Source organism: Eucalyptus grandis, chromosome 3, assembly GCF_016545825.1.
Source record: "Eucalyptus grandis isolate ANBG69807.140 chromosome 3, ASM1654582v1, whole genome shotgun sequence".
Taxonomy (NCBI): Eukaryota; Viridiplantae; Streptophyta; class Magnoliopsida; order Myrtales; family Myrtaceae; genus Eucalyptus; species Eucalyptus grandis.
Genome location: NC_052614.1, coordinates 5694028 through 5721330, shown reverse-complemented (window position 1 = coordinate 5721330; position 27303 = coordinate 5694028). Strand labels below are relative to the sequence as shown.

General features: G+C 41.0%; 2 protein-coding genes and 2 pseudogenes across 2 annotated transcripts; 1 reads left to right on the top strand and 3 right to left on the bottom strand.

The window, feature by feature from the left end:
- Window positions 1–1058: 1058 nt before the first annotated feature.
- Window positions 1059–4079, bottom strand: LOC120291216 (annotated as a pseudogene).
- A 1741-nt stretch (window positions 4080–5820) lies between these two features.
- On the bottom strand, window positions 5821–13014 carry LOC120292210 (annotated as a pseudogene).
- A 4872-nt stretch (window positions 13015–17886) lies between these two features.
- Window positions 17887–19681, top strand: LOC104436237 (hypothetical protein). Its single transcript, XM_010048958.2, has 2 exons — window positions 17887–18500; window positions 18663–19681. The coding sequence occupies exon 2, from the start codon at window positions 18810–18812 to the stop codon at window positions 19374–19376; it is 567 nt and encodes a 188-aa protein (XP_010047260.2). The 5' UTR covers window positions 17887–18500; window positions 18663–18809; the 3' UTR covers window positions 19377–19681.
- A 2180-nt stretch (window positions 19682–21861) lies between these two features.
- On the bottom strand, window positions 21862–26547 carry LOC120291588 (translocase of chloroplast 90, chloroplastic-like). Its single transcript, XM_039309238.1, has 3 exons — window positions 26190–26547; window positions 25661–25723; window positions 21862–24619 (listed from the first exon to the last, which is right to left on the bottom strand). The coding sequence occupies exons 1-3, from the start codon at window positions 26545–26547 to the stop codon at window positions 22392–22394; spliced, it is 2649 nt and encodes an 882-aa protein (XP_039165172.1). The 3' UTR covers window positions 21862–22391.
- Window positions 26548–27303: the final 756 nt, after the last annotated feature.

Below are 27303 nucleotides of genomic sequence, written 5' to 3'. Positions count from 1 at the left end.
CTTGGAAAAGGTATCCAATGTCAGCCTTTTCTTCCAGATAGTTTGTCCTGATTGCGACATCTCAACAAAATTAGGAGAGATCATTGCCAGTTTCGATTCCATTTTATGTTTGCAAACTTAATTAAAAGCATATGTTCCTTATTTATATCTTAGATATGTTTCTTTAACATCCATGTTATTAACATTCGTGTTTGCATAGAACATGTTGCTCAAGTTCTTCAAGGACTAGAGATGTATTTATTTAGTCCATTAGATTGTGAAGATTCATCGGTTTAAACCATCAATGGAATAATAGCACCAGGTAAATTGCAAAAATTCCTCTAAGCTACCGGCCGAAATGGAGAATTCTTACACAAAAATAAATCGAACTAGGAAGAGAAATAAGGAACTGGAATCTGGCGTGACGAAGGTTGGTATAAAGTGTTGAGATTATATCTTCACTCGATCTGCTCATGAGTCATTTTCAGACAATCAAAGGTAAGAAGAAGACAGAGACTCCAGCTGAAAGCAAAGGTTTGAAATCTTAAGCTGCTGTGAAAACTCCACTAGGAAAAGAGGGTTCACAAGAGATTGGTGCTGCGTCTTCACTCAGTAGGAAAGGAAAAGAAATTGAAGTAAATGATGTACTCTCTAGTGCTAAACAAGATTCACTGGAAGCTTCCAGTAGTACATGTCAAAATCAGAATTGCACTCTTGATAACCGTTTTTCTGTTCTGTGCCTTGGGGATGACAGTGAGTAAGAGTAAAAACCAGCGAAGGAATATTTTCTCTAATTATATGGTTTTCTGTTGATGAGCTATAATTCAAGTATTGGTTGTTTTAGATCTGAGAAGGGGATATAAATTGTAAATGAGTGATGGGGATGATAAGCTCTTAGATGAAACTTTTCTCCTGGGTATCAAAGATATGACCATGGCAGCAAGAAATCGTTGTTTAAATCTGCCTTGATTTATCTCTTTTTTACTCAGTTTTTTACATATAAAGCAGGCAGAGCTGAATCTAGCTCAATTGAGATTTATCCTTGCTTAAAGAATCCAAGAGGATCAGAAATAAAAGAGACTCATATGACTGTACAATTACAAAACCGTAGGAGATGAATACAATGCTACCAAAGCAAAATTCAGGTAAAGAGAAATCTTCGGCAGATGGTCCTCATTTTGAATGCCGACCTAGTAGAATCAGATCCCTCTGAAACATGCATCAGCTGCAGCAAAAATGGAAGTACTCATGAGATGATTCCTTACTGCTGTGATGGCAGAAGAATATAAGCTTATAGAATAGAAGCTGATATGAGCAGGATATCTTGTGATGATATAAGATCTTGTTCATGCAGAACCGCCATCTCATTAGCAAGGTAAAACTGGCCTTTTAAAGTGCGCAAAACAATGGCTTTTTGCTTGGTCATCACATTAACGAAAACTGCAAAATGTAGAGTAGGCGCCTCTTATTTGTACACAACTGGCTTAAAAGCCAAAATTGCTTAATCACCAAGATAGATTGCAAGGAAAAAATGTAACCATCTTTTTACCAATTCAAATGAAGAGCTCATAAGCACGACTACCATGGCCCAGCAGATTTCAGTCCTTTACAATGGTGGGATGTACTGATCTAACTTTGTCTGCTATAAAAATTTGAAGTTTAGTCTTGTTTAATTGTCAAGGAAAACATCTAATAACTTTATTGGACCAAATCCTATGATGTCTTTCTTCTCCAGAGCAACAATCCACAATTGTTACATCCAGACATATTGTTGAAAAGGTATGCAGAGAATAGAGATAAAAGAAACGGCATTACCTTGAAGTATCAATTGAACAACTTCCCCCCACAAACTGCTATGTCAGTGAGGCAGTGGCATTGAGATTACTCTTTGTCAACCAACTCTGTGGATAAAAGTAACTAGATGAATCCACATGAAGATGCCAAACCATCACCCTTGAGCAGTTTTGGAGTAAGCCTTCCATCTGGCTCTCATCCTCCACAATTTGTTCAACTAATGTGCTCACCTAGACATGTAGATCACATTGTAAAACCTCAGTCATAGCAGATGAGTCAAGAAAATGCATTCAGGTTATTTCAGTCTTGAAATTTTAATTATAGGGGTCAAGAAAACAGAAGGGGAAGGACAATTACTGGGAATTTGTCTTTTGGTGTGTCAAATTGCCTAATGGGTTCAAGGGTGGGTCTGTGCCATCTCTTGGTATCCCATAGTATTGTGCTATTGAAGGCAAATCCTGATAATTCGGCATAAAATCTTTTGAATCCCCTCCTTGATTCAGTTGTATGCCACCCAAGTACAGTAGTGCCATTACAAATGGGACCCTCAATACAGCTCTGCTTCTGCTATCTGTCACTTTGGCCACCAGCCAAGTTCCAAAGCGCCTACATTAAGAAAGGAAATAAGGTTTAACTAGAACAGAGCATGGAGAAGGAGTTCGCGTGACAACATTGTAAAAGAAGGTTTAGCTGAGTTTTAGATAAAAGTAGGACATTGCAAAAGGGAGCATCTCAATAGGAAGATGGAGACAGTTAATCCACCAATTCCAATTGCCATGCTAGTCAATAAATGGAAAGCATTTTATTACGGCCAACTATATGCATCTAAATGGGGATGAGGTACAGAAACAGTCCAAAAAGAGGTGAGATCTTGATGCTCAAACAACCATTAAAGCTCACTCTTGCATCTCCTGCTAGGCACTTTAGTAGTCCAATTCTAGATTTAGATATACCCATACCACCACAAATTCAGGAGGATCTCCCAGATAGAACCATGAATTACCAAAGTATTGCTGCCAGAAAAGAAAACTGCAGAATTTGTTGTAGATGAAAAGTACCTAATTTGCCTCATTTGATCAAATAGATCAGTTGCGTAGATATTATCCTCATCTGCGAAGAAAACTATTCCATCAAGATGATGTGTTTCAATGTGAGATAACGCCACATTCCTTTGGTGAACTCTTACATCTGTGACCTCAGTCAGATTTTTATCGCACACGAGATGCCGATAGATGATACCAGTCTTCCTCAAGGTGTCAGCTGTTTCTGGAGACTGTGAGGTCATCTCCACAACTATCCACAACAAAGGAGGTGGTACCAGCTTCAGTGTATGCGCCAGACGATTAAGATAATAGGCCTGAAGTGGGTGTCTCTGTGTTGGGGTCACAACAATCAGAAGCTTCTGAACTTCCATGTGCATATTTAGCAGCTGATTCATTATTACTGCTATTTTGAGCAATCGAATACAACAGCTGCTGATGTGATTGTAGCTGCAGGGTAGAGTCATTCTCATTGTTCATACTGTAAAATGGTGTCGCATTTCTAGCTGCATCATCTTGTAAATGGTTATTCCTGAAAGTTGTGCTCGGCTCAAAGGATATGGCATGGTTCTTCGAAATGAAGTTTATCGATGCATTCATTGAGGCAAATTGGGTAACTCCAATGAACATCCCAATGACAAAACAAATGAAGAAATGAAATAATGCCCTTCTCCAAGTTTGCCCTCTTGGTTTTTGCCTATCGTAAGGCCTAGAGGGTCGTTGAAGAAAGCTCTGAGTGCAAAAGCCAGAGAATCCAATGAACCCACCAAAATTGACAGTATTCCACCTGATGGTGTTTGACTTGGGGTTGGGGCACAAGAAGATGACTTCGACAAAGGAGATGAAACTGAACAGGCTTCGCCATTTAGCAGAGTTCAGGTCGAGGAACTGGGGACAAGGTCCTTCTGATGGATGCCATAGTGAAAAATCGGTCAAGGTTCAACGGCTTCAATTTCCAGCTTCCTATAGGGGCTAAGTGAACGAGCAAATGCAACCAAACACCATCTAATGTGACCCTATTTGTATAAACTACTTTGAACCAACAATATAGTCCTGGCCCTTTTTTTGTAAGCGCAAGAATCTTAAATCAACACCTAAGCACCCCAGAATCAATATCCCAAATAGCTCAACCAGATAAACACACAAATCAACCTGCAGCCCACCGCGCCGGTACAGAAAAAAAGGTCAAAGCTTGTGCCCTCCTGAGGACACCATCCTGAGCCAATTGTGCTCATACATTTCGTGAACTGCCAATCAAGCCAACATATAATTGCCTCCGCATTCTCAATTTCCATTCACTCACACCTCAAGCAAAACTTCTTGAAACCCACTTCACTTCGGAGCGCAGCTCGCGATCAAGGACCAGGAAGTTTTGAGCTTTAACTGACCTCTTAACCCAACTAAAATCACCAAGAACGGCAAGCTCAAAACTCCCAGAAGCAAATCTCGAATCAAAACAAACCCACCAACAAAACCATAAACAAGCACCAAAATCTGCAGTTCAGCAACCAAAAAGATCTACATTCCATAGGTCGTGACGCTCAAACACTTGACAAAACACTCAGGTCACCTCAAGAATCAGCAAGAAAGTGGGCGAAATCCGAAACAGAACAGCACTTGGGAGCAAGAGAAACGGCAGTCTCCGGCTCCCGGAGCTCAGATCTTTCTTCTACGGCCTCGCGGGAAGCTCGCTCCAATGGCTCGAAACGAAACCGAGAAGACCGCTGAAAGCGAAGGTGCTTCCTTTCGGATCTACAGGCGAGAAAGAATGGTTCTTGAAAGCAGGGTTCGAAAAGCCAGAGAGCATTATTCAGCCAATCACGTTGTGATTCACAGTGAGAATACTTTCGTTTCCTATTTTCTTTTTCTCGTTTTTGCCTTGTGGGTTCACGTCTGTCTGTTCACGTGGCCAATCGGGATCGGGGGATCTTGCAAAAATAAAAAGCAGCTGTTTTTCCCACCTTGCTGGGGGTCAAACATGCCGAGCATTTTCTTGGAAACCAAGGATCAGCTGGCATCGCCGTACCGGATTAAGGAATGTTTCTGTCCCCAAGAACAGAGGTTGTCGTGTTTTTCATTTGAGCCGAAGCCAATTTGTTAGTTGGCTTAAGAGAAGAGCCATAATTAGTGCGATTGATTACTGGACCACTGGAATGATGAAGGGAATGTCAGTTTTGACTGAGATGTATGCTGAGAATGCTTGAATTAAACAGTTAATGTCCCTTGCCAAACTAAATAATATGACAAATCAAGTGGATGACTATGTAAGTGGGATATGTGTGGGAAAATGGTGGACTTGCTTGACACTCTAACTTGACTTCGTGAAGTTTGGGCTTTTCCTAGGCTATTTTAAGATTTTTTTTTTTTGTGCAGAAATTTTCACGAATTAATTATATAGACTTTCATCTAATTTGTTTTAATAAAAATGATTAGGTAATACAATCATTTACAGTTGAAGAAAATATGCACGTTAAAGATAAAAATAATGAATTCCTTGCTTTAAAAAGGAAAAAAATTCCATAAAATGATTTTCTAATATGCATTTTTGTTATGATTTTTTTAAATCACATATACTAAACTGATTTTAAACGACATTACCCAATGGAAAGTATTTGACTGAAAGGACATTGGAGACTCAAAGTTGCTTTACAAAACTTTTCCTAAACTGATTATATACCTTCTCACTTTTCAATATAAGTTATACTTGTCCTTCGATTTCCATATTCGAATGAAGGCCTTTCTAGAGGAGCTTCCTCGACAATTATTACTTTGGTCACATGGAAACTCTAATGTGGAGAACACCATGCCCACCCAACAGTTCATGTTGCAATAAAAATCTGGAAGTTTCCGATAACCTGGGGTACATATGTTACCTTTAATACAGTACGCGAAGAAGAAGAAAGATTACATAAGCCAAAACGTAACCTCATGTCTGGTGCTACTTGGCCTTCGTATGAATGGATTAACCTAAAAAAGGTTTGAGCAATGAGTTTGCTCACATAGTGCATATTTGCCCCCCTTGACTTTATTTCATGGTAACAGATTGCGGTGCAAGGAAAAATAATAAAACAGTGGAATACAATGAATGAGAAGAAAATGTACAGAATACAAATTATGTGTAATCCATGAGTCTAATGTTGGTCCGTGTATACTAGCTAGTGCTAATCAAACTATTTGTTGAAGATCATCTAACCTGCTACAAAACTCTTACTTTCTATCTTGAACTCCCATATAAACAACCATCTGTATCAAGTACTTTCCTCTGCCAATCTTAAATGTCTCGTGACCCAACAAAACCTCGAATCAGACAATAGTAATCTGCTTTGTATGCTCTAGGAACGATGCTTCTTTAGTTTTCTTCGCCGGAAACTGCTTACCCTGCGTCAGTGAACCGTAATAAGACATCATAAGTTACAAGGAAAGATCTGCCAACATTACATCAAAACAAGAGTGATGATCACTTATGACAAGATGCATGATGATAGTAATCATTGGCTGTTGGTTACCGGTGAATAAGGCTCACGTGTATAAATGAAAGTTACATCTATACAATTGTTTCCTTTGGAGATGGTACTTAGCAAGAGATTCATATAATGTAATTCATACAAACGATCTATGCTCCATGGCTTGTCCAATTATTATGTTAAGGGTCACATTCAATACGTGCCAAATTTAGCTAAATCAGACATTCTAAAATTTCAATACGTGCCAAATTTAGCTAAATCAAACATTCTAAAATTTACTCACCAATACTGATTATGCAATATGAAAGAGTCTGTTTCCACCTTCTTCCCGTCATCGTTCCGATTCCAATGGTAAAATGCATGAGTCCTGTTCTTGATTTCCAAGTAGAATGGCCATAACTGGCCTCACGAAATGCAGAATAGTCTGGTTGTGGATCCCTGAACCTGTAATAGTAATGTAACTTCATCATGAAAATGCAATGTGGGAACTTCTTGGAAAACGATCCTCAGAATTTCTACCTTTGATGATCTATTAAAAAGAACTGCACATAAGATGTCCAACTCACCTCCCAGCAAGGCCTTCCTGATTACCTCCATCTCCAACGGTTATATATAAAGGTGCAGACCTATCTGGTACGGGTTGCGATCACCACTACTGACATTGTATTGTATATTTGAGATCCGATACTGAAAATCGTCAAATCCACTTAAGTCAGTAAAACAGGGAAACACGAGATGTGGTACAGAACCAGTATGACAGAAACATCAACACACGTAAAGTAGGTCTTGTCTTTTTCAAGGACAATAGGTCTTTGCTTTTGTCAAAGACAACACTTGAGATACTTTTGCACGCTCAACTGAGATTATATTGAGTGGCTTCCATTGAACAGGAAACCTAGTATTTCTTGCCATTAAATAGAAGTAGAATGAAATTTCAATATGTCATAGAGAAAGAAATTCAGACTAAAATAAGTATAAGGAGCTATTTTTAATTGAGGGATTTATTTCATTTGATTATTCACCAGAAATTCTACTTATGTGACCATATACGCATCAAGTATACAGCAGTGGACAAGGGAACAAAGATTCGAATTTATCACCAAAACCAAAAGAAACATCATAGCAGAACAGAATATTGTATGGAAAAGTAAATTGTATTATCTCACAACTCGTATAAAACAAGCATTAATCAGCTTTTATTATAAATATAAACACATCAAGATACATTTGTGTCATTTTGCTTTTGAACAGTGACAAGGCTTTTTACATTTTACTTTACACAGGTAACTCTGCCAAAGTCTGTAATTTCCTATCACTACAAGGTTTCATTGGAGGAACAGACAGACCACCTGACCATGATCTGGAGACAGTACACTAAAGTAAATTTGTTTGTAATTCCATGTGCAACCTCAGATTCTGACAGACAGATCACATGGAGTCCTCAGATTTGAACATTATAAATCATTGTAACAATGCAAATATCTGCAGCATCTGAAAGTAATTGCAACATAAGCATGAATAGATGAACATGCCAGATGAGAACCATACCGATCTTTCATAAGCATGAACATGCCCAGCAAAAACAATATCAACTCTGTTGCGAACAAACCACTTTTCAAACACTGCTCTCATACTTTCGCCCTCCATGAAGTGTACATCATTGCTATCGTAAAAAGGAACATGCATCAGAACAATAAGCCAAGGTGTCTTTTTTCTGTCTACCCTTTTAAATTCTTCTCGCAGCCACATCCACTGAAGTGTGTATTTCACTGTTCGCAATCACAATTGATCAGTCCCAACATGCAGAGAAAGGTAGCAATGGAACAGCATTTGTCAGATGTAGCATTAAACATGGTTTATTAGTTATTAGAAACCAGTTTGAATCTTCTATTATCTTGGTTTTAATTGGTTCAAATTAGCAGATGTTAACTTCTCTCGCAAAATCCTATTGGTGCTGAAACTCATCATGTTTTTTTCTTTATGCCTTTCTATTTGCCAAAGTTTCTATTATGCACATTAAAGGACCTCAAATTGCTATATGAGAACGAATTTAGGTAGGGAATGAAGCGAAAAGAAGAATTACCAAAGGAAGAGTAGCTTGAAAGCACGATTATGTGAGCAGAAGCTCGTCTGATGGCATACCAAAGAGGACTGGTGCTTTTTGAGGCCAAATAAGGTGTTGGATATCGATGCAGGTAGGATTTGAATGGATCAAGCTCCTCCTTTACTTACATAGAAACAGCATGTTAGGATGCAAAAATAGTGAAGAGTAGATTAGTAGCAGATATTACAAACATAGATGATCTCCCACACACAATAGAAAGCCTAGGAATTCAAGTCTTCCAAAAGCATGCTGCTTTTTGAAGTTGCAGGACTGGATACAGTTTAACACTGAAGTAGTCACTTAGACGTTGTTAGTTTTTGCATCATAAAGAGCCATATGGTTCTTTGAGCTCCCATTAATAGTTAATTTATATACAACAATGATAATCTTGTTTCTGCAAAAAGAAAATCTTGTCAAAAAGCAGCCCTGTTTTTCACTGAACATCATACACTTTGCCTTCTTATAGTCCTCCATGATAAATGGTTTACAAAAATAAGCTTTTAAGGCAGATTTTCTTTTACTTTATAACCTCTACAATACTTTTCCTCCAAAACTTTAAAATGACAAATTTCTAAAACTCATGGAAAACAAATATACATGTCACTTGAAGGTTTCAATTGTTTAAGTGTTAAATAAAAATTGGAGGTGTGAGTGCCACAGAAATATACAAAAATTTAATAGTTAAAAGTAGAAGTCATCACAAACTGAAAAGTGAAAAACAAAAATGGTACATTTAAAAAGCACGTGTGAAGATACTTTACCGAGTAAGGCAGATATTCTATTTCATGGTTCCCAGCACACCAGATCCATGGCTGAAATGCCGCAGTTTGTTCAATAAAACGACCCCATGTATCCCATCTTAGCCCAATATCATTGTACTTGTAACTATCGGCATAAGAAAGATCCCCAGAAACAAGACTGCCTGTGCTCCACTCACCATGTAATGCTGAACAGTGGAAACGAATTATAAGTCTGGCCCAGATCACCTGCGACATGCATATCAGGCTAGAGATAGCAAATTACTAGAAAATGTGAACAATTGAGATTGATTAATAGATTTGCACCTACAAGTGGAAGGCTGGTTTAAAATAGAAGAGTGGAAAAAATTGTGATAAAAGGGAAATGTTTTCTTACAAGCAAAAGTTTCTGTAGGATTTTTAAATTACGTAGGAGTGTCAAATTTGCTGCTCATTTTAACCCCTGCTCCGAACCCTCTCCCTTTGGACTCTCGCAGGTTCTCTCCCAGAGAACTATATAATATAACTGGCATAGGAGATACTACCTTAATGCAACACCAAGTGACAATCCACTCTGTGATTAAGAACCTAGACACTGAGATGTTTTAATTATCAATACTAATCAAGATTCTGACCTTTTGATGAATTGAAAAAAGACAAACTCCAAATAAGACCAAACCAATCTTCCCTCTGTCTAATTCGGCTACTGAAATTCTGAAAACAGATGATAGCTCACCAATAATTCCAAACTTGTATGAAGCATCTGGGTCAATTGTTGGTGGTGTTTGAAACCAAAATTCTCGAGAAGAACCACCACTTCCTACTTTGTAATAGTACTTGGTATCATACTGTAGGCAGCAAATGAACAATTTAGAGAATATCAATTAGACATTGTCTGCCAACTCGTGAAATAACTGAAATATATTCAAATCTTTGCTGAATCTGCGGTCTATAAAACTTAAAGGATGATCCCACAAATTGTCAATTCACAGATCAATCAAATAGAGGATCACCTCAAGGCCATCAAGCAGGCAATGATGGATGTAGCCAGATTTATACTTGTAAAAAGAGTAGCTTGAACTTTTTCCTTCAGCAGAATGATCATACTTTCCCGTCGTGGTGCCATACTGTACCTCACTGGATCCTGGTTCATCAGATGTGACCCATGATATAATGACAGCCTTTCCATCATAGTCACCTTGGGTGATATGAACCTGCAAAAGAAGGAAAAGGGTTATGACACAAGAAAGACTGAAACGAACTAGATGAATCCCTAAAAAATTATTTCAAGGTGAATGAAACAAGCTAATGAATTCTTCGCAGGGACATCCTGATAGAACGTAATCTAGTTGAGTGCAGAAATTAATAAAGATGACCCAAGGTGAGTACTTTCTTTTTCTAAATGATAAAATAAGACTTTATTAAGAAGGTACCAAGGAGGTACCACCCTACACAAAACAGCTTCAAGTAGAAGCCACGCATCTACAAAATCATGCACAAAAGACTGTTCTTCACATTGCCAACAAACTACATATGTCAAATTACACTTTTCTGATACACTGAATGTGAAGAGTGTACAACCAATCATCCTAAAAGAATCCCAAGAGGATTCAACTCCTTGAAATCCCCTTTTGTTCCTCTCTATCTGAATGAGCCAAATAAGAAGGAGAGGACCATCTTAGTAAATCTGTTTCTTTCCAACACTCGAACTGAAAGTCCCTCTTCAAGCCCAAAGTTTATGCCACACAGTGCCTGAGGTCACCAAATTTACTCCTAAAATTCCAAAAGTAGTAGTCTAAATCTTTCTGGTCCAGCTACAACTTAAAAGTAAGTGTTTCCCACTCCCTTCTTTAACACAACTTAGGTTTACGTAACTTCATCAAATTAAGAATATCTCATAAGTTAGGATAATTCATCTCTCCAGCACAATTCTAGGCATCAATTTATAGTTCATGGTAAACAAAAGAATTTACTGAAGGCAAGATGCCCCGAAAGATGCACACAAGGAAAGTACGAGATTTCAATGTAAAAAACAATGTGAACCATTGCCTTGTTGCATGACTACATCGTTTTCTGAGGACTACCAAATGTTTAAGGAAATTACAAACAGAAACTTCCGTGGAAAGTCAAACAGTGTCAAAAGATTGAATGCTCACTTGTTGCGGTGCATTATGACCCTTTGGAACTGCAAAAACTTCATTATCAAGCGGGATATCAACTGATGGCCACTGTGATCGAATGAAAGTACTCGTGATTCCACCAAATGTATTCTCCACATAGCTCAGGAAGACGAATAATGTTGAAATGAACCAAAGGAAGGACTGCATTTCAGCTTTAATTGATGATTAATTAGCTGACAAGTATGATTCATTGCATCCTAAAGAAGATCCATCAAAGAAAAAGCCCATCAATAATTTTCAAAAGAAAGTTCAAATGAAAGACATGACATTGCAAGCTTGACATGAATGCTGGTTGAAGGATCCAAAGATGCAACATCCCCCCCCCCCCCTCCTTTCCCTGTGCAGGCGAGCGGGAAAAAAAAGAAAAAGAAAAGTAATAAACTCAACAATAAGAATAGAGGCTGAAGATAAAAACATCATGTTCAATGTGATAAACCAAGCTGTTATAAAAAACAAACAGCCGATGCCAACACAAGTTAATTTCCTTATGACAGGTAGTGCATTTTATGATTAGCTTACGTCATAAATTGCTCCTATGCACTAAACTCATAATTAGCATACATCTTGACTGAGAAGTCTTCATCAAAAAATGGAAAAACGATGGCAACTGGAATACGTGATGTCTACATTTAAATTCATATTACTCACTCATCAAGTTTCCTGGTAGATTGCGCCAATTGTTGAAGCATATCCACTCCAAAGAAACTAAAAATGAAAAAGACAGAGAATACTCATACATTACTTCAACGTTAAATTGTTCTCTATTTCCTTTCTTTTCCTCTTTCAAAGTGAGTTTGACCAGCATAAGACGTTCGGGCCACTCCAGATGAACTGAAAAATAGGTCCACGATGACACATATTGTGATCTCAACCTCGAGCTCTACACCTTTTTTAAGCATGACAGAAACATGCTTATTGAGAATGAAATTTCTTATTCAATCTACGAAGCACAAGTTCGCACGCATTCATAAGATTTGATTGCATGTTGAATGATTCACATAGGATAAGAGACGTTTCATTCTAGCTTTAGAGCTTACTTACTCACCCCGTACAGGAGAACAAACAGAACCAATAGAAGCCCATCACAACAAAATGAGACAAACGACGATGACGGCAATGCCCTTCTTCACAAGTGTGGTCAGTAATGGAGATCAATTACGACAGGTAAACACTGCAGCAAGTTTTCAGACAAGAACAACGAGACCTCCTTCTAACTATATCCCAAAACTATTATCGGCAGCAGCACCTGTATCCCAAGCGAGTGCACGATCGTGAAGATTCAAAGAAAGAACATAGTCAAATATGACATTTTGTTGCAAGATAATCGAAGAGGAGCCACCGTGTGATAGAGTAACCAGGTCTACTCTTCTTTAGCAGGTTGCCCATCACAATTTCCTCTCTCCCTCTCCATAACCTCGCATCGCTCCGTAAAGGGTCCGCTCGAGAACGTTCAATTCAGCAACGAGAGCACCCACATTCACGTCTTTCCTCCTCCAAATCCCTCAACGCCTCACAAATCAATCCTCTCGCGCCAGCAGTCGCCTCAAATCACGGGTCAACCCAGGCACACTAAAGACCCAAGACCAAGACTCGCGTCTTTTCCAAAGTCAAGTCAACAAAACGCGCGATCCAATTCCAAACACCATTCATCCGACCCACGACGCGAAAGAAAACCGAAGCGGGATTCCGATCGTCCGTCGCCGGAGTCGAAATGAAAGAATCGCTTCCGGCGGACGTGCCAATGCGCAGCGAGGGCGGGAGCGGGAGCTTACCTGCGACCGGCGAGAGCTCTCGGCGGGATCGGCGTGCGATGGAATCTGGAAATGTCGATCCTCTTCTGGGGAGGAACTGGCGGAGGTTGGGAACTTCAACTTTCGCCGGTTGTTGAGAGGGGAGACAGGGACGTCGGAGCTTGGAGGTGGCTTAAGTTAGCGGGAAGACAAGTTGGCGGCGGCGTAAGTTAGTGTTCGGAATCGCCGCTGGTTGTTTTGGCCGTGTCTGCCCGGTTCGATGACGTGGGCGTACCTAGTACACCAGAAAGATGAGGCGGTCGTCGGATCATGTGCACGTGCGAGATCGGACGCACGTGAGCGGTAGTCCCAGCCGAGGATGAGGGCACACCGGACACCGTATAACCATGCCGACTGCCGCCGCCTGACCGTCGGCAACGCCCGTCGCTGCTGCCTGCCACCCACAACCCATTGGCCACCCCCGCCATCCGACAACCACCATTGACTACCAATAACTTGCTTTTACCAATCGCTACCTGTCGACGCATGATCTTTGCTACGCCATGCTGTTGTCAAGCTGCCAACCGTCGATAATTGCCCGCCAAATCCGCTGCCACATGACGGCCACCCACAACCCACCAATTGCGATGGCGGCGATCGGCGGAGTGAGTCGTCTACTTGTTGCGGGCGGGAATTCGTAAGTAAGAAGAAAAAACGAATAAATATAAAAATTTATAAATAATACCAAATGCATTCCTATTCTTTTTTTATTTTAAAAATAGAAATTTTTATAATTACAAAATGCATTATTTTACTAAAAAATTGTTTCCCTAAATGAAAATAAAAAATAATTATTTACGAAAAGAAATAGTTCATTAAAGTAAAAGCGTTAGTATACGCACTGTAGGAAACTCGATCTGTCGAATGATATTGTTGAAGATAATCATCGCCATTATAAATTCCTAAACATACGTCGACACTATTCACATAATTAATGGAATCTTTATATCTCTATATCTCTTTCGTGCTTTTTATTTCCAAGTGACGAAGCATCACTTTCACGCATACATCCCTAAAGAAGTATTTGCGTCCTTACTTTAACTCCCAATTTGCATAACGCCATCATTAATGGTCATTCAATCTCTTGCTTGCGTTCTAATCGTCCCGCTCTCGAGGATCCCAACCCAATGAGTCTTCTTTTTCGGTCGGAAACGTGGCAAGGGATCTTTCACTGCACTTGCCAATACGAAGAAAACCTGGTATAATATGAACTGTCATGGGCTGACATAATCTTACACATCGTTTCGCGACCCGTAATGCCATATCATCCTTTTCTTTAAAGATTTTTTCTTGAGCGTGGCATTGCAAGTCGTATTGTCATGATGACCAATGGTACCATGCATCATTTTGTCGTACATCCAATCCCTCAGTAAAAACAGGCAAATCACTTCAAAACAAAAACTAAAAGCCTATGACCTGCCGTGGCTGCATTCAAAGAGCAGCGTCCGCTTTCTACCAGTGCCAATTTTGGCTGACAGGATTTCCCAAAAGAGACCCAAAAAGAATACTCATTGAAAGAGCAGCTTCACAATATTTCGAGCACGAGCATTCCGCCTTCATTTCCATGACCCAATTGTATCAACCTTCTCGCACTACTCGCATTCACCTCAATAGCACGGAGCGTCACTAAGGCACGCATATAATTAGGGAAGAAATTGGACTGTAATGAAATGACAAGATCATATAAGGGTTGGTGGTAATATTACTTTTTGTTACTAAATATATGATCCAACTTTTAGAGTACGTTTGATAATCATTCTATTCTCGAGAATAATTTTTGCTTACAATTTTTTTTTTCCTGAAATAATTTTTGAGATTTTAAAAGCACTTGATTACTTGCCCAAAATTTTTATTCCCGAATAGAAATGTGTTTTGTAGAATTTTAAAATTATTATTTCTTTTAATTTTTAATACTTTTATTATATTTTTCTTTTCTCTTCTTCCCCCTCCTCCTTTGTGGTTGGTCACCGACCACGGCCATGATTGGTGACTAGCTTTGCGAGTCTAGTGAGCTTGCGGGAAGCCTCGCCTAACCCTTTGCAAGCCTCAATCTTGCAAATCTACGCAAGTTTGAGCCTCGTCTGGCCACTGATGAGGCTCCACCTCGCCTAAGTGGTGCAAAATTGACCTCGCCTTGGCCTAGCAAGGCCCAGCCTCATCTTAGGCTAGCAAGGTCAATCCTCGCCTAGCCACAATGAGGTTCGGGCGATGAGCCTCGCAATGGCTTAGGGTCATTGGGTGCCCACAATGCTCTAGTGAAGTCACCAGGGGTTGGCAACACTTCAGCGAGGTTGCCAGCCATGATTGAGGCCGGTGACCATCCAAAAGAAGGAACAAAAGGAAAGACAAGAGAAAAGAAGAAAAATTAGATTTGATTCTAGGAATTGTTTCCATGAATAAGAAACAACTTCTTTTTACTTCTTGATTATATTCCAAATCTATTCTCGAGAACAAAAATAAATGGATTTTTTCTCAATAACAAAACATTTACTACACGGATTTCTATTTTTATTTATTTATTTCGGAGAATAAAAAAATAAGTCGGGCACTGTTTGGAGTGTTACTAAACATGCCCTTAGTTGCCATCTACTATACAGATCATAATGGACCCGAGCAGATTCTTAAAAAGCTCAAGAAAGAAGAAACGAACGAGAAATCTGCCGTGAGATGAGAAACTCTGTAATGTCACTTCCCATGTTTCCACTCACCCAGAAATAAAAACTTAGGGGGGAACTTATATAATTCATAAGAGGACTTCCGTGAACAAGTGCCTTAAAACACTAAAAGCAACCAAATAAACAAAAAAAATTACTGTTTAAAATGTATTGCTCTCTTGTCATGTGACGTTGATAGTTTGAAAATTAAAAACATTTCTTAAATAAGTATGCTTCGATAATTGCCTCAACCACGCCGATCCGCAATATCTCCCGGTTTACGGTGATATAGCATGACACCCTAGTTAACTTTCCCAAGACGAAACTGAGACAATACAAAGATACTTCATTGAGCAAGAAATTGAAGTTACATTAGCTCGCCGACCAGGTGGCTTGTAGTCATCGACGAAGATCAAGAGTTCATGTGTAAAACTATGGAAAATCGAATCAACCAGTAGAGATGGGCCCGGAGCTAACGTAGACTTTCTTTTTCTCAAGAGCAAAACCAAAAGTTTACGTAGACTTTAATGTCGCTCGAAGACTAGAAAGCAATCAAACGTGGCTCCGGTACGCGCAAATCCAATCATGCACGCTGTAGGGTCGAACGTCTTTTCTTTGGGAAAACGCCTGTTCGGCCGGAGCCAGACAAAATCCAACCGCAAAACGCAAAGAAAATCAACAAGATACCGATGATTCCTCGAACGTGCTTTCGGGTGACGACATGGCGCATCGGAACATACGGTTTTTTAAGATTCGAATATGCTGGTGCTGCTGACCGGTTGAGACTCACGTAATCCTCCTGGCAACGTCCGATCGGTTGCCGTTTCGTCTACTTTACTAATTTCCAGGTGAATGCCTCGGTTGACCACGCAACCTGCGATAAAGATAGGTTCGGTAGAGACCGGCAGCCGTCTTCTTTCGTTCAGGCAGGGCCAATGATGAGCAATCATCCTTGTCCTGAATGCGGAGGGCTACAACATGATTTGTCCCTTAAATTGAGTAGTTGGGTTCTTGTCTTTTCTTCTCCTTTTATAGTTTATTTATAGTTCACTTTTGAACCTTTCATTTGGGTCCAGATCAGTGCGTTTCTATCTTTCGACGTTCAATTGAATTCTTTTGAGGGGACAAAGGAGAAAACTAAGTGGGAGAAAACCAAATGGAGCAGATGGCGAGTTCATATCTTCCCAGTTTCAATCGTGACTTAAAATGCCGTCGTACAATGATGTTGTGTTCGAGATCTGTATCCTTTCTTATCCACTTGCATCAATGCCTAAAAACCAATGGTCACATCATACCTAAGACTTTATGTAGGTGAAATGTGTTTATCATGCCAACCACATGACATTCTTAAAAGTTATTATTATTATTATTGTTATTATTATTATTATTATTATTATTATTATTATTGTTGTTGCCCGAATTACATTTGTTTTTCTAAGAAGGATAGAGACACTCCGTTTTGAAGTTGAAGCACATGAATAAAGAAGAGTAATTATAACATAACACATTATGTACTTTTGAAAGTGTTTGAAATCAATTGGTAAGATGCTATTTTTCTATAGATGGATATTTTCTAGAACGGAATCATCACTATTCTCAATTCACTCTTGCAATAGCTATAGGAAAGTTACTCCGCCTCTCAACTACTTCTAAGATGACACTCGTTATACCTCGTGTTAGGATAGCCAACCATTCCCTAATCATGATGAGAGCCGGTGAACTTTACTATAGAGAGATAAGTCACAGACTCTTTTTATTTCATCTCATCTGCATCACTCACGAGAGCCGGCTGGCTCATGCTATCAATGCCAACAAGTGCACAATCCTTAACTTTGTCATCTTTCTTTGCATAATTAGCATCGCGCCAACCCCGGTCTCGCCACCATTTGATTGTTGAAGGGAACGAATGCAAAAAATCTCATATAAACCGGTGATCAAACCAGAAAACAACAACTTTCAGAGCACCTCACGTTATTATATAAAAAAAATGTTAGGAAAAAAAAAAAGCAGCATCGGCCATGCATGGCGATTTGCGAAGGCGCGCCCGCGCCCGCGCCGTTGACTGGTCGTTGAGCCCCGCTCGTTTCCCACTCGAAATTACCCAATCGCCCATCGCAAAAAAACCTCGTTGTTTTCTTCCTCACGTTTCAAGAACTCTCACCACCACCACCTTCTTGTCCGAACGACACACGTTTTCTTCCTCTCTGTCTCTTTCGCATTCAATTGCGCAGTCTCGAATCTTGATTCTAGAGCGCAGCGCCGCAGCGCCGGCGACCATGGAAGACCCCAACGATCCGGCGCCGCCGGACGTCCTCAGCGTCCTCGAGGCCCTTAAGAAGGCCTCCCACGACCTCCACTCCGACCCCAAGTCCACCGCCGCCGCGCCGCCGACTCGGTTGCTCCCCGCCGTCAAGGCCCTCCTCGAGCTCGAAACCGAGTCCGACAGCCTCCTCTCCCGGGACCCCAACCTCTCCGCCCTCTCCGCCCACCTCTCCACCCTCCGCTCCCTCGTCTCCGCCCAGCCCAAGTCCCGCGGCCACGGCCTCGGCTCGTTCTTGGCCCGCCGGGCCTCCGCCCACTCCATATCCCGCGTCGCCGAGTCGATCGAGTCCGAAATCAGGCGTGGATCGACCGGGAGACCGTCGAGAAGCTGGTCGCGGGCCTCCGGGGGAAGGGGTGCGGGGACGAGGAGGAGCTGGTGCAGCTGCTGAGTCAGCTCGAGGCCCGAGTCCTGCGAGGGTTCGAAAGGGAACTGCAGGTACAGAGGCCATCGATTCGTGTGGCATCAATTTCAGTGTTTGTTTCGAATTAGCTGTGTTCCTGGCGTAATGGGTTCGAATTCTTGTCGATCAATTCGTGCTGTATTCGAGTCTTGCTCTCTCGCACCGACACGAGTTGACGCCCATGTTTTCTCTTGCAGGACTTGTTGCTAAGGTCGAGGCTCTTTGGGTTGCTGGAGACGGCTCTGTGTAATCAGAATTGCTCGAAGAGGATCAGAGAGCACATCGGTTTCGCAATTGCGGCTCTGATTCGGTTCAACAAGGACGTTTTCGTGGGCCAAGTGCCCATGGGGGCGACAATCCGGGCATTGATTACCATGGCCTCTGCGCACTCCCTGAGGGTGCTCTGTTCCCTCATCAAATCGATCAAGTCCCCGCTCGTTGACGAGATCGAATCGAACGGCCAAATACCGAAAATCATAAATTTCCTCAGCCACGAGGACCTGCAGGTCAAGGTGGTGGCCATGGACTGCATTCTCGAGATTGGGTACTTTGGGCGGAAGGAGGCCATCGAGGCCATGATCGAAGAAGGGCTAGTCAAGAAGCTCGTGGAGTTGCAGAGATCGGAGTTGGGTGGCGATTTGATTGATCTGGGAAGGTTCGAGGAGAGCGAGGTCGAGACCGAGAGCGTGACCAATGCGGGCAAGAGCAAGACCAGGAGGTTCTTGGAGAGCCACCCGTTCGCGAGCTGTGTGGCGAGGTTCGCGGTCCAGCTCGAGGTCGGCGAAGGGCTGAGGGGCAGAGAGAAGAGGGCGTTCAAGCAGGAGATACTGGCGAGAGTGAGGGAGGCGTCGGCAAACGATGCCGAGGCCGCCACCATTGTCGCCGAGGTCTTGTGGGGCTCTTCACCTTGAACAAAGGACAAGATGTTTGTGGTGGTGTTCTTGAAGGAGGAGAGCAAGAAAGGTAATTGAGGTGGTGCTCTGTGATTCCATGTTCGGTAGGGGTTATGGCTCTTGTGTCTTTGCCGCCGCCGCAGCCGCCACAACCCCCACATCTCGGGGCTGCATGCCGCCGCCACCGGCGGCAACGGCGGCGGTGTTGTAATTAATGTCTGTGGGTTCAGGTGGTGTATAGGGGAAAGGGAAATAGTTCAATGGATTCAATCTTTAGTTAAAAATTCATACTTGGGGAAAACCCAAGATTTGATTTTTTTTTTTAATTCAGGAGCAGTGACAGTCTAATTTTCTTAAGGCATCTGATGTGTGGACGAAATGCCATAAAGTTGCGACCTTTGTGGGGATCGGGTTCGGCAAATGATTGTTTAGGTGGGGCGGGGGCGAGATTGTGGGTTCTTTCAAAGATGTTAAAAAAAAAGAGTCGCATGGAGGAGCACTAGATGCCGCGGGGAATCAGCTCTTAGAATATGCTGCTGGAGCGGGTTGCACGAGAGAATCTAAGTCTGATCTGAGGTCATGCTTGCCTCGGGCAAACAGCAAAGTTGTCTTTATCCGAGAAAAAAAATATTAACAGCAGCTCGTGGGCAGTTTTCGGGGCAAAAGATTGTCCCACTTACCAACCTCTCCTTAATCAGGGAGTTTTCGAATCTGACGATGACTTTTAAGAGATGATTATGATTTGATCAAATGTTTTTGGTAACTTCTGTTAGCTTATATTGATTAGAAATGAGCGACTTTGAAAATATTTTTCTAAAAATGATTGTTTACATCATTTACAAAAATGAATAAATAAAAAATATTTTGTCGTTCATGAAAATATTGGGATATAAAGTGTCGTTGAAAATGAAGATATTTTTAATTAATTAATTATTTCAATCAAAATAAGTAATCATTCTTAAAATTCTAAATTGTTCATTTTCACGAAATGAATGGAGTCTAAACTACAAAATTCAAAACATCTTGTTTAAGCTAGGGTTGATAGGTTCTTGATCCGGTTCGGTCCAATGAAATTGATTTACAAAATTGGGAATTGGGTACTGGATTAGTTGGTACTACATCGGACCATCGGTTCGGTTCAATCAATGGAATCAATCACTTTTTTCCCCACTACTTGATGTCATATGTTATGAAGAAATACCAAAAAGGTTGGTTACTTTCATTTTTTTTTTTAAGAAATTGAAAAAGAAGAAGAGGTATATGTAGCTAGTTTGATCCAATCTAATTTGCCTTTGGAATTGAAACTGGACCATCTCCCTTGGAATCGAGAACTAGACTGCCCGGATATCAATTCCTTTTTTAGGAATCTGAAATTGGATTGACACTCTCAGGAATCGGACCAAGCCTGCGGATTTGGTCTAATCTGGGTAGTCCTCAATTTAGACGGTATGTTTTGCACACTCCTTACTTAAGCTAAAACAAGATAACATCCAACCCCTCGTCCTTCTTATGTATGATGAAAACATTAAGAAATTAAGAAATCCAACCCCTCGTCCTTCTTTGTGGTTAGTAATTTTCAAGAGTTGATGTACATTCTAAATGTTTAGTATTTTCACGAACGTAAATATTTAATCTAGTTTATACTCTCTTTTTAAATGCAATAGTAAGTTTAAGAAATTTGGAATTATTCTACTGGTGCTTTGGAAAGAAAAAGAATATCCACTTACCAACCTATCCTCTTTCTAATTTATGGCGAAAATTCTAAAATTTGTCATGAATTGAAAAATTACGGTTACTTCACATTTGCTTGGTAGAGGAGGCCATGACAATATTCAAATATGCTAACGACTTTTTTTTTTATTAGTGACTTTCTCAATGTGCGAGTAAATTACGTGACTTCCAATCGTCCTACTCAAAGGTACTCTGAGCAAAACTCATCTACTTCGTCTATCTTAAAATTTGAAAATTCATTCCAATTTCAAAATACTCTTGTCTGGTTAGTAATTTTTAAGAATTTATGTTGACTTTTGAAACGTGTTAGTAATTGAATGCTCGCACATTATGTTATTTGATGATATAACCTTACAAACTTGTGTGTAAATTACGAAATTGAATATTATATATATAGGTACGCCAGTTCTCTTTGGCTTGTTTGAGCTCTCGAGTAACGGGCATGAACGACATAATCACCAAAACTCCTGCGTTACAATTATTGCAAGGCTTGCAAGGATCAAATGCACCGGCGGCAAAACAATCGATACCTGGCTGGTTTTCGTGCCATCACCGCGGCAAAATACCGATACCATCAACCATGTCAATCACTTCTACATTACACAGATTACGATCGAAACTGTTGCCAATCGCATAATGCTCAGTGAAGTAGATCCCCTGTCGCATGCATCGACAAAGATATGGTATGTTTTTCATATGTATTCTTCTCACCTGATCCAGCCAATACCTGTGATGGATATGAATATCCCAGCACCTGCCTACGAGCTTAGTGTTTACAATAAATGTCCTTGTTTCTCATTTCGAATGATACTAGAGAGATTCTGAGTCACATAAAGACCTGAACAAGGAAAACACACAAAGGTTATTCATCTAAGATTGCTATGCTATTACTCTGCAAGAAATTGAGTATGTTTATTACATTCCCGCCAGAAAAATCTCACTACCATTTGCTGTACAAATGTGGGTAAAGACATCCAGACTGAAGTTACCAAGTGGCGACCGCAATAATTCGAGTGACATGCAGTAAAGACGATGTCATGCTCTGGAAAAATTGATCCACGGTACTCCAAGACACTGCCATGGGTGGCATCCAAAAAAGCTGGGGGGATGAGAGCTTGTAACTACTCCAATCGCCTGCCAACATTTAACCTTCTCCTGTGTGAGGCAAAACAAAGGTTGTTGAATAACTGCACTATTAAACCTTGCACTATGGATTGGAACAATCAGAAGAACAAAATGTGCCAAGCGATGCATTCTCATCCACTCTCTAGTGATCCTGTGCCGACGTTTTCAGTAATCTTTCTACGGAAAAAAGGCCCTAATAATTGACACCAGTGCGATCAATGCAATCTCCATATGCTCCGAGCTACTTGTTTTAAGAGAAAGCTGTCCCATTTTCCTGCTATTTAGATTCCCATTGATCATAACTTTGGTATCTCGGCTCAAACGGAACTCAGACTGCAAACCACCACTCAACACCGTCTCTTTGTCAAAAGAAAGGACTGTCATTGACAGACTTATGCTATCTGTCCTCACGGGGTAGTCCCTCCCTCTAACAGTAGCTTCAAAGCTGCCACCGTATGCGACTTGTTCAGCAGCCCCTAATCGACCAGCATTCACTACAAGTTTGACTCTCCGGCCAATGTGCATAGTGTCTTCAATCTTGGCACCAGTATAACACTTGTCTCCAAAACGTGTCAAAGAAAGTCCACATTCAGCAATGTTATGCTTCAGATTATTCAGCCTTGTATTGCTGTGCACGGTGTACATAAGATCTTTACCAGCAGATTGAACATCTAGACCTAAAGTATAAGAAGGTCCACTTGTGGAGTTGTAAACTGCAGAGCACTCGGAGTGGATACTGAAATCATTCTTTTCTTTGCTCATCTGTCCAGTGACTAAGGCACATACATTGCTTTTCGTTTCAATGGATGTCTCCAGATTAATTCCATCGAAACCTACATCATGGTCCCAACCATGGGGATCTAAAACAGGTCTGACAATGAGCTGTTCACCAGTGACAAGGCCGCGATATCTATGTAGCGGGCAGTCTGAGTCGAAACTTGGAGGTACAGCCATATCTGGTAACAAAAAAGGCTCAGAGGACGTTTCTTGATTGTCAGAACTGTCGTTGTAGTCTGAATTCTCCTTTCTCAAGAGCTTATCCTCTCTGAGCTCTCTCTGGCGCCGCGACTCTTCTCTCAACTGTTTCTTCATATAGAGAGTCTCCCGATAGTCCAACTCATCAAGATAATCCTTCTTCTGCGATTTGGTCAACTTCTCAAACTGGGATCTTGATAAAATTTTTATGGGAGGTAATTGATCATATTCATCTTCTTCCTCCGTGTCCGAAAGTATGCTATCATCCATCTCATAGTCAGCACCACCAGTACTAGGTGAAGGACGATGTCGGAGAAGGGAGGAGAGAAGGTGAGGCAGAGACGGCTGCCTCTTAGCATTTGGTGGTCCCAGAGCAATGCTGTCTCTAAATTCCAGAAATTTGTTAGCATCACTGAGAACTTTCATACACACACATAGTAGCAAAAAATGAGATTTCCAAACCTGCCCATTTGGAAGAACTTTTTCTCCCAATAAATTTTTTCTGCACTGGGAATGGTTCTCTACCAACAGTACAGGATTCTCAATTTTTGAATCTGACACAGCAAGATGAATGTAGCTTTGAATCAAATTGGCACATTGACCAACATATGATTCATACACGACAGGATAACCATTTGGTCCCTCTGGGAGGGAACAGGAAGCATGTGTCATAACAAGGATTGTGTTGAACCAAATTGCATTGCCAAAAACTTCGCTAAGAAGCTTCAGAAGAGGGAAGTCACTATAGTTCACGTTGATAAGATCGAGGCGTTCAAAAAACAAAACAATATCTGGTGGTGACTTTCTGATATACTTCTTCACAGAGAGCAAAATCTTCCTATTTCTTCTCATGTTAGCGGTAGAAGAAGGACAAAGACCAGGAGTATCAACAAAAGTTATTTTCATCCCACCGACAGTTCCAGTAACCTCTCTAATGGAATCTGTGGCTGGTTGAAATGCATTAGTGACTACCTTTGTCTGATCAAAAATTGAGTTTATTGTTGCACTCTTGCCAACCCCGGTTCTTCCCAGCACAAGTACCTTAAATGAAAAATCTAATTCAGGCACACCAGCAGCCTCTTCTTGTGCTGCTTGTGCTCGAGCCTTATCATGCATATGCTTCAACACTTTTGGATCTGCTTCCCCTGATTGAATCAAGGTTGCTAGTTGAACCCGATACAAGACCTTCGCTGCCAAAAGGTTGTCCTGTTGATGCCCAAGCCGTTGGAGAATCCGCAAAAACTTAATTTGGAGATCGTTGATCTTAGACATAGGATTTGACTTTCCTCTATCAGAGCTAGAGTGAGATTGGGAACAATTTTCAACCAGACCTTGCTGTGGAGAGGGATAATGCTGACTCTCTAGAGTTCCATTAGAAGAAGCTGATTGATCAACAGAAGCTTGAGACACTTCCGGAGAATCTGCATGGGCTGAATATCATAGAAAGTGAGATGAGTCTTGCCCCTTTCACGAAGCTAAAAAGGAAGTTTGACCATGCTACTTCTTCACTAGAAGGGCCTTGCTAGCATCCTGCTACTCAAGAAACAACCTTTTTTATGATGCTATGGTCAACATGCCGGATCTAATCATACTGTAATCCTCACAGATGCTTTACATGAAAACACCCAGAAAGAAGGTAATGCATGAAAGACAAAAAAATGCGCATATTGACTTCCAGCACTTGATTATGAGTTCCCATATCACAGTGCAAACTGGGAATGGAGATAGTAAAGTAGTCTACTGCCAAAACAAACAAATATGTAACTTGTTGAAGGTTGCGACTCAGGAATATCCACTAGAGAGAGTTACCTACACTCAAAACAACACATGGGCAAGCATAGACTCTGATATATACATTAAAAGATGCCACAATACTTAACACAATCATATGCTTCAGTCTACCCCACCTAGTATCGGAGAAAGCTGTAATGATCTTGCAGTCCTACCTTCCTACAATGATTATACTATGCCAAGTGCGCATGACAAGTCCTCTTACTTTATAGCATTTATTTCCTGAATTGCACAAACTCTTCATATCACATAACAAGTGTCCTTCCCTCCCTTTTGGTATTTCGTCTCAATCCACTTTTTTACCACAATAGCACACTCCATGACAAAAAATTCAGAAACTCTTTGGGCAGGCCATGTTGAGTTCGATGTCTATATCTACAATTCAAACAAAGAGCAAAAAAGAAGATGGACATTAAGCACTCCACTACACTGAAAAAAATGCAAGGAATCAGTTTTGGACTGTCTTCAATGCCCAGCGCTTCTTAGCAGATTATTCAGAGAATAAGGAACATATCTTCCAACTAACACACTCAAACATGCCATGAAAACGCTACTTGGTGTTGCTATGTGAAAACATTATGAGAGAGCCGGACTATCTTTCTTCTTTCGTTATGGGCAGCCCCAAAAATTATTTAAGCCCCAATTTCCATGCCCAGGTCGATAAATTGAGGGTCCAATACCTTGTTCATGAGGCCCCTCGTTCGCTGCCTCGCCGAAAAAAGCTGTCGCTGCCGGACAATGGCCTCGATGAGGACAATGAATTGGTCAACAACTGCGAAAAAACCCATTCCCTCACACTCTTCATCCTCGCTGCAATGAATTAAAATGAAAAGCAATAAACAGTCAATACTTTGACCGCACCAGAGAAGCATATTGATGCACAATGTGTCAATAGGCAAGAAACCAATCACCAGCAAATAACACCCAAAAAAACAAAAAGAAAAAACCCCTTTTAAAGAATCAAGCAAACTCCATATCGACGACCAATCAAAGCGACGAAAAAAAGAAACAACGACACGATAGCTTCAATCGAAGCACGAGCAAATGAAGAACTTTCTTGCACTCAGCTTCGGACTAACCAAATGGTAGCTGAAAATTCCTCCCAGCAACTCAAAGGGTACCCGCTTCTCAAATCAAAATCCACAAGCAACGGGCGAATTCTCGAACCAGCCGGCGCGCAATCCGACAAGAAGCCGATTCAATCCGAACCCATCGGCGAATCTTTGACCGGCACCGATTGAACTCGTCGACAAGAACGAGCGGCCGAGGATTCGAAGGGAGGAGGAAGCTCGAGGATCAAGATAAGACTGCCCGAAAGCCGACAAAGAACACAACAACCCACCGAGGTCCTTCGATTCTGCGCCCTAATGATGTCGTCCCAGCTAGGAATTCGATTTCCGGAGAGGCAGAAGATGGATAGGAAAATGAGGAAATTGACGAAGAAAAATCGAGTCTTTGGAGGAGGATTCGCGTTGCTCTCGAAAGCGGGCCTGAGTTGCATCTGTGTGGGCCGGGCCGGGCCCAAATATCTAGACCCACGAGGAGCGCCGTCGGGCCCGCGGTCCATGCGATCCGATGTTCGCGCTGGTCCGTCCATGTAAATGGACCTTATTGGAAGTTCTTGAATGTCTCAAAGCTTCCCTAATTGAATTTCCTGGACAGTTAGGTAAATAATTTCCTCGTGTAGATTAATTTCTTGAATGAGCGCGAGGAGGTTTTTCTTGATCTTTTATAGGTACCCAAGGTTCAAAATCTGAAAAATCGGGCACCGCCACAAGATAGATTCGCGCTATCCATGATTGGGCCACAATTATTCCTGCAAAGGCATGTAACTCTATATGTTCTCTCAATCAATGACAATTTCATCGAAATGACTAGAATTAAATTGATATGCACGTCTCAAAGTAGCCTGTCGAAGATCAGATCAATCACAACCGTTGACAAATGCTATGAAATCTCACTTTTTGAGTTATCTTGTTTATTTAATAATAATACTTAGGGTGTCGGTCTTAGTGTCTTTATTGCATGTCCCGAAGTGGCCCGTAATCATGACCATTGATGAATGCTATGGAAGTCTTGGTTTTTTGAGTTGTCTCGTATATTTAATGATAGTACTAATTTGTTCAGTCTTCGTGTGATTTCTCAAAGCAGCCTATTGAAGATCAGATCAATTGTGACCATTGACAAATGCTATGGAGATCTCGGTTTTTGACTAGTCTCTTATATTTAATGATGGTGCTAACATGTTCAGTCTTACTGTACTTACTGCACGTCTCTAAATAGTTCGTCAAAGATCGGATCAATCGCAACTATTGAGGAATGC